Consider the following 8,448-nt stretch of genomic DNA (forward strand, 5'->3'; position numbering starts at 1 on the left):
TTGTCAGACAAACATACCATTCACCTAGTGCATCCATCATCTACACCTTTTTGCTACTCATTTTCAAACTGGTAAGTACCCTTCTCCTTCTGTTCAAATTTCTTATCTTTTAGACTTCATATTGTCGTCATCTATTTTAGATGCGTCAATGTCTTAGGGTTTACCGTCACGTGTAGGTGACAAATGTCTAGTGCGTCGAGTAACTAATTGTTTGTTTGCGACGGGGTGGGCTATGATGAAGTGTTCCTGTCAGGTCAAAAAGACCCTGACACTTCAAGTGAAGAGAGGAATCCATCCGCCACCTCTTCTTCCTCAAGGGATGAGGGTTTGGAGATGGATAGGCCAGAGGGTGATTCTAGTGACAGTCTAGACAATGTTGAGCCCTCAATCCAATCTGTCATAGGTCCTAATGGACTCAGGTAGTTCATCATGCTACCTTTGTGGACGGTTAATGATTTTAGGTCCATAATCAAAGAATCTTACTTCAAAACACTTAGGGCTAAGTACCAAATACCCGACAACATACCTCTTCGTCTACCCTACAAGTTAGAGAAATGCTACTATAAGGGTGTTGAAGGCGTCGAGGTTTATGAGTAGATGCTAAAGGCAGGGCTTAGATTCCCTCTAAGTTCACTCCATCGTCACCTCCTCTAATACCTAGGTTTGGCTGTCACCTAGATTTCCCCAAATGCCTAGAGGGTCTTCCTTGGTGTGGAGGTCTTGTATGGGGATATGTCCAACGGAGCCAAGAGGTTGATGGTGGAGGAATTCTTTCACTGTTACCATCCAGATGAGATTGCTTAATCAAAAGGCATGTATAGCTTTGTGCCTAGGAGCCCATTGTTGAGGCTCGTGTGTGAAACCCTTGACTCCATCAGGAATTGGAAGAGTCGGTATTTTTTCATGGAAGGTGACAAATGGGTGTGTCGTCCCGGTGATACTGAACATATGCTTGTCGACACAACATGGGGCATAATGCCCTCGTTTGGTATGCATCCATCTATATTCAATCCAATTTTTAATTAACATGTCACTAACCGTCTTCTTTTACAGTTGGGGACCATCCACAAGTCTCACTTGAGCAGTGGATTTTTTTGAAGAAATTTTTTAGCAAGTCCAAGCTAGAAGAGAGGACGTGTGCAAAGTTGGTCACCCTAGACACTCTGCACTGGTATTGTGACAGGCCAGAGCCAACTACGGCTGCCTATCGATATGACACTCAAGTTCGCCAACGTAAGTCTGTCACCCAATATATTTATATTGTTTTTTTTTTTTAAACTCTTGACCTCCATCCTCTTTGTGCAGAAATGGATGTTGCCAGGAAAGGGCCCATATTAACGCTCCGTTTGTTTCGAAGTAAAATATTTTCTGTAAAATATTTTCCTATTTTCAAGTGTTTGTTTGGATGTAAAATATAGTCAAAGTTGTAATTTTATTTTTATTTGTTTATTTATTTATTTATTTATTTATTTATTTTTATTTATTTTTATTTTTATTTTTTTTTTCAGTTTGACCAAAGTTTGTGCTTAGAAACTTGTAAAATATTTTACCAAAAAATCAACGGTAAAACATTTTACAAAATTCTCACTCCCTCTCTCCCGACGCTTTCTCCCTTTTCTTCTCAGTTCCTCTCTCCCTCTCACACTTCTTCTCTCCCTCTCTCAAACTCTACCAAGCCAAATTGGTGGGACCAGCAACAACACCCACCAGAGAAACACCCACAGCAACAGACCACCGATGGCACCACACTCCCTACCAAATCTGATCTGGTTCTTTAGCTTCGAAATCACCCTTCAAGACTAAGATTGCAGTGATCAGAATCATTCATCAAAGAGTTCTCCAATCTCCACTTGCTTTAAGATTTTCAAGTTGGGTTTCTGGAGGTTAGATTGTGGCGGAGCTGCTTTTAGTGGGTCAGATTGCTGTGGATATGGTGAGTGGATGATTTTTGAGTTGATGGATTTTGGGTATGGTTTGCGTTTGTCAACGGTGGCAGGGGTGAGGTGATGGTGGCTTGGTGGATGACATGCGCATTTGATGGATTTTAGGTATGGGTTTTGTTTGTCATGGTGGTGGGTTGGCGGTGGATTCACAGATGACTTGGATTGTTTGATGGGTTTCATGTGTAGCTTGGTGGGGTGGATCTGACGATCATTGCTGTGTTTTTCCTGAGTTGTGACTTTGGATTTACCAGTGATGCTTCAATAGCTCCAACTAGACAAAATTTTGCTTTGATTTGGTTGGATTTGCTCTGATCTAATTGGACTTTATAATGATCTGGTGGGTTGTGAGATTGTAAAATTTTTACAAAGTGATTTCCTGAAAATTTTCATGTAGGCTACCAAACACGTAAAATGAAAATATTTTACGGAAAATATTTTCAAAGTAAAATATTTTACATCGAAACAAATGGAGCGTAAGCAACAAGCTGCTTTAAAGAAACAACAGGAGGGTCAAACCCCTAAGGGGATGGGTTCAGCCAATTCATCCACCAAGAGGAAACAACCAGAGAAGACTAGCCATCTTCCCAAGAAACCCAAAACTGTTCCTGAACCCGTCGTGGGTTTGCAAGCCGAGGCCAAGAAGATGGTTACCCATCCTGGTCATGGAAAGGGAAAATGACTCATGACGGGTTCTATCCTAGTTGCTGAAAAACCACCTGTCCTCCTTTATAAGGACTTTAGGTACACATTGGAGCAGTTCTCATCCATCATTATGGCTGATGATTATGAGGACTTGAGCAACCACACAACGTAGGCAATGAGGGAGACGGGGCTTTTTAGCATTACTCAAGTAACTACGTCCGTCCACTTTCTTTTTTCTTTTTTCTTTTTTTCTTTCCTTCAACTTGCCTTGCTACTAACCCTTCCGTCTTCAAGCAATGTTAATGATGAAGGGGTTGATGGGGCATTGCCTGAACCATGAGACGTCGTTGGACTGTATAAAGGCGAAGGCGAGGTCGACGGAGGACGAACTGAACGAGCTAAAGGCTTGGAAGACAGTCCAGGAGAAGAAGCTTGCCTTATCAAAGGAAGTTAGGGGTGATTTGGAGAAGCAGACGGAGCTGTTGAAGCAAGTCTTAGAGGACAAGGAAAAGGAAATTAGTGATACCAAGAAGCAGCTTCGTCAGGCGAAGGAGGAAGCGATACGAGAGTACCGTGACTCCAACGCCCTTCTTTCAGAGCTCGGAGGCTCCTTTCCTGAAGGCTTCGACGATGCCCTCCATTAAGTCAAGGTTTCTTATCCTGACCTGGACGTATCTCATGTTGCCATTGATGCCCAGGCCCAAACCTTGGTTCAGCTTGTCCATATCGAAAGTACGGATGAATTATTTGTTGATGACGCCTTTGTAGATGACCATTATGGTGATAGAGGGACTGCTATTTAAAGCCAAGCCAAAACCGTCGAGGGCAGCACCCATCAACTTGAAGATCAAGTTTTGGAAGAAAGAGACGATGATGCTCCCATTCAGTAGTAGCATTTTTTTTCCTGAATGTAAAGGTTTTTGAAGAACAATTAATGTTTAATTTAACCGTTGCCTTCTGTAACTAAACTTCTTCCTTTATGGGCTTTAACAATATTGGATTACTCATTCCGTATTATCCGTCTACTTTTATTCTTATGGATGGATTTGTTTAGTTTATGGCTATGTATGAATATAACTGTCAATGCAACGTGTTGTTGAACCCGTCACTTCATGGACTATATATTTGTCATCCTCTCAGATGAACCCATCCTTTTATGGACTTTTAATTCAACGTGTTGTTGAACCCGTCCACTTTATGGACTTCACAATTTGATCATCCTCTTGGATGAACCCGTCTACTTATTGATTTTATTATGTATCCGTCCACTTGTGGACCTAATTATACCCACCCTCATGGGATGGACCTGTCCACTTGTGGACTTAACCATGTATTTGTCCAGTTGTGGACTTATACTCACCCTCATGGGATGGACCTGTACACTAATGTACTTGTTAATTTCAAAGCATCCTTGTAAGATGAACTCATCCACTTGTGAACTTGATCATGAATCCGTCCACTCGTGGACTTTATAATATTAACCTACCTTTATGGGCCAAGTCTGTCCATTTATGGACTTAATCTTAAATTCGTCCACTTATGGAAATACTAACTCACCCTCTTGGGATGAACTCATCCACTTTAAGGACCTGCTAATAAACTTTGTCCACTTTATGGACCAATAATAAATCATCCTTTTGGAATAAGGTCATCCATTTTAAGGACTCGTCTAATTCATGGACTAGTAATAATTCATCCTCTTGGAATGAGCTCGTCCACTTTATGGACTTACTAATAAACTCGCCCACTTTATGGACTATAACTCATCCTTTTGGATTGAACTCGTCCTCTTTAAGGACTTACTGATAAACTCGTCCACTTTATGGACAATAATTCATCCTCTTGGAATGAGCTCGTCCACTTTATGGACTATAACTCAGCCTCTTGAAATGAACTCGTCCACCTTAAGGACTTGATAATATTTTGTAGAAAAACATACTAGTCATATCTGAATAAACTCCTCTGATTATGATAAACCATGCATTCATAGAAAGTTAGTTCTCTAAAGAAAAAGACTTGCCCTTTGGGCTTAAAAAGTATTGTAGAAAAAATTAAGGTAAATTGGAAAATTGAGGAATGTAGCTAAAACTAACTAAAGTAAACTGGAAAATGAAGAAAGTCGCTCTACCGGTAGTACTTCCGCAGGTGCTCGGTGTTCCATGGATGGTGCAACTTCCGTCCATCTAGTGTTTCTAGGTGGTAGGTGTCTTTCCTTTGCCATGACGTAATTCTATAAGGTCCTTCCCAGTTGGGGCCGAGCTTTCCATGGGTAGGGTCTTTAGTTGTGCCCATTACCTTCCTCAAGATGAGGTCTCCAACCTTGAAGTCTCAGTGTCGAACTCAAGAGTTATAGTGCTTGGCCATGAGGTCCTAGTATCGTGTGAGTCTCTATTTAGCTGCTACTCTAACTTAGTCTATACCAACTAGAAGGAACTTTGGCTGTCGCATTGCTGTTGGGAATGGACCCATAATGTTGAGTCCCCATTGAGTAAATGGCCATGGGGCTGTTACCGGAGTCAGCTCTTCCGTCGGCTATCTGATGACATTACTGAACCTTTGACATTTGTCACATGCTTTGACATAAGTCTGGGCATCCTTCTGCATAGTAGGCCAATAGTATCCAACTCTGATCATTTTATGTACCAATGACCGTGACCCTAAGTGGTTGCCGTAAATCCCTTTGTGTACTTCTCTCATGACATAATTTGCTTCTTCGGGACTTAAACATCTTAGGTACGGTCGAGAGAAGAGCCTTTTATATAGGACATCTTTTATCACGATAGAACGTGCTGCCTGAACCTTCATCTTTCTTGCAGCCCCTTTTTCGTCAGGTGGTGTGCCGTCTTTCAAATAGGAAACTATTGGTGTAGTCCAATTGCTTTCCGAGTTCACTTCCTGTACACCGACGTCATCTATCAAGAGTGAAATTTGAACAAAGGAAAGTACTTTACCCTGGAGAAGCATGTATTCGGCTGATGCGGCTTTGGCGAGGAGATCGGCTTGCTCGTTTTCTTCTCTTGGGATTTGGAAGAACTTGGCTTCCAATTCGTTGACACGGGTCCGTACCTAATCCAGCTACTTCTTCATCCTTTCTCCTTTGCACTCATAGTCGCCATTTACCTGACTGGTGACTACTTGAAAGTCGTAATATACGATCACACTTGTTGCTCCGGCAACTTTGACGAGGTCTAGTCCTGCCAGTAATGCTTTATACTCTGCTTCATTGTTTATTATGGATAAGTCAAGTCGAACCATACATTCGATCTCGTCACCCTCTAGGGAGTGGAGCACTACACCTATTCTGCCGGCGTGCTTGTTAGATTACCTATCCATGTGGATGCTCTAGTGAGGAGGCTCTTATGCCCCCTGGCCTTCAATCTTGTTGAATTCTGCAATGAAGTCAATGACTACTTGTCCTTTTATGGCAGTACGTGGGCAGTATTGCACGTCAAGCTCACTTAGTTCTATTACCTATAGTGCCATCCGTCTGGTAGCTTCGAGACTGCTCATTGCTCATAGCAGAGGTTTGTCAGTTAGGACGATGATAGTGTGGGCCTAGAAGTGTGGCTTCAGCTTGCGGGCTGCTGTAACCAAAGTGAAGGTGAGCTTTTTTATTGGTGGGTACCTTTCCTCTTTGCCTCGGAGCGCTCGACTTGTGTAGTACACAAGCTTCTGTATCCTATCTTCTTCCCTAATAAAGGTTGCGTTGACGGTCGCTGAGGATACCGCTAAGTAGAGGAACAACTCTTCCCCAAGCTGGGAAGGACTTAACAATGAAGGGGATGAGAGGTAGATCTTTAGGTCCTCAAAAGCCTGCTGACACTTAGTCGTCCACTCAAAAGATTTCTTCAGCATGTGGAAGAAAGATAAGCACTTATCCATCGCCCTCAACACGAACCTGTTCAGTGCTGCTACTTTGTTGTTGAGGCTTTGTACTTCCTTCACATTTCTTGGGGGTGCCATTTTTATTATAGCCTGGATCTTATTTGGGTTGGCCTCGATACCCCTCTAAGATACCATGAATCCTAGGAACTTTCATGCCGTCACTCCGAAGGCGCATTTTCCTAGATTGAGCTTTATTTTGTAGGAGTGAAGGGTGTTAAATGTTTCCTTGAGATCCTCCAAGTGGTCTTCCTCCCTTCGGCTTTTCACCAACATGTCGTCAACATAGACCTGTACATTTCTCCTAATCTGCTGTGCGAACATTCTTGTTTATGAGCCTCTGATACGTCGCGCCCGCATTCTTCAGGTCAAATGGCATTACTTTGTAGCAAAAGAGGCCCCGGGTAGTAACGAACGGAGTCTTCTCCTGATTTGCTTCATCCATTTTGATCTGGTTATAACCTGAAAAAGTGTCCATGAAGCTTAGTAATTGGTGTTGGGTTGTAGAGTCAACTAGGATGTCAACCCGCGAGAGGGGGTGGCTATCTTTGGGACACGCCTTGTTTAGGTCGGTGAAGTCTACACACATCCTCCATTTCCCGTTGGTTTTTTTAAATATTACCACGTTTGCCAGCCAGTCACGGTAGTAAACTTCTCTGATAAAGTTTGCCTCTTGTAGCTTGTGAACTTCTTCCGCTATAGCCTGGTCCCGTTCTGGGGCGAATACTCGCTTCTTTTGACGGACGAGTGGAAAGGAGGGTGACACATTCAGTCTATGCACCATGACCGAAAAGTTGATTCCTAAAATATCTTTATGGCTCTAAGTGAAAACATCCCGGTTATCCTTGAGAAAAGTTGCAAATGCTTGGCGGACCATCGGGCTAGCTAGGGTACCAATTTTGGTTATTTGATCAGGCTTGAAGTCATCGAGGAGTATCTCTTCAAGCTTTTCAACGGGCTCTGTCGCCATTCAGTGTTCCTCTATGTTCATGGCCTGGAGGTGGTCATCCATCTCCATCATAGCTATGTAGTATTCATGTGCGGCTACTTGATTTCTGCGCAGCTCCCCTACTCCATAATCGATAGGAAATTTGATCATTAAATGGTAGGTTGAGGTTACGGCCTTCCATGAATTGAGGGTAGGCCGTCCCAGGATGGTGTTGTAAGTGAATGAGCAGTCGACCACCATGAATGTTACGTACTTAGTGATCTGCTGGGGATAGTTGCCCATCATTACGGATAACGTGACTGCACCAAGGGGGAATACCCTTGTTCCCCTAAAACCAACAAGCGGAGCGTTCATCGGAACTAGTCACTCTCTATCAATCCTCATCTGTTGGAATGCCGTGTAGTAAAGGATGTCAGCTGAGCTGCCATTGTCCACCAAAACCTGGTGCATGTTGTAATCTCCTACTTGTATGCTGACGACAAACACATCATCATGTGGGTGGTGAAGACGTCGGACATCTTCTTCCAAGAATCCAATAATAGGGTTGTCAATCTGTGGTATCTTCAGTACGGAACCTATCAAGTGGACGTTGTGAACCATACTGAGGTAAGTCTTCCAGGCCTTTTTAGACGACCCGACGGCCGTTGTGCCCCCCATAATCATTCTTATATCTCCAATGGGCGGCCTAGGACACTCGTTTTCCCGTTGAGGAGCTTGCTTTTGGGGTGGATCCGTTCTCTCCTTACTAATGAACCTCTGTAGCTTTCCTTGCCTAATAAGGGCTTCAATTTGCTGCCTCAAGTCATAGCAGTCAGCTGTGTCATAGACGTGATCATGGTGGAAACGGAAATATTTGTCTCTAGACCTCTTATTAGGATCTCCCTTCAGCTTGTCGGGAAAGGTTAGGGCCCCTTTGTCCTTAATCTGCATCAAGACTTGGTCGATCGAGGCAGTCAGCGGAGTGAAGCTTGTGAACTTCCCTGCAGGGGGCTTGCAACGTCTGTCCTCTTGCCGTTCTTTGGTTCTTGCCAT

General features: G+C 43.3%; 1 protein-coding gene across 1 annotated transcript; it reads right to left on the reverse strand.

Moving 5' to 3' along the window:
- Window positions 1-7,779: 7,779 nt before the first annotated feature.
- Window positions 7,780-8,448, reverse strand: LOC112032401 (uncharacterized). The gene has a single exon (XM_024065165.1). The coding sequence runs from the start codon at window positions 8,446-8,448 to the stop codon at window positions 7,780-7,782; it is 669 nt and encodes a 222-aa protein (XP_023920933.1).

The sequence above is a fragment of the Quercus suber genome, unplaced genomic scaffold (genome assembly GCF_002906115.3).
Source record: "Quercus suber isolate HL8 unplaced genomic scaffold, Cork oak 2.0 scaffold_47, whole genome shotgun sequence".
NCBI lineage: Eukaryota > Viridiplantae > Streptophyta > Magnoliopsida > Fagales > Fagaceae > Quercus > Quercus suber.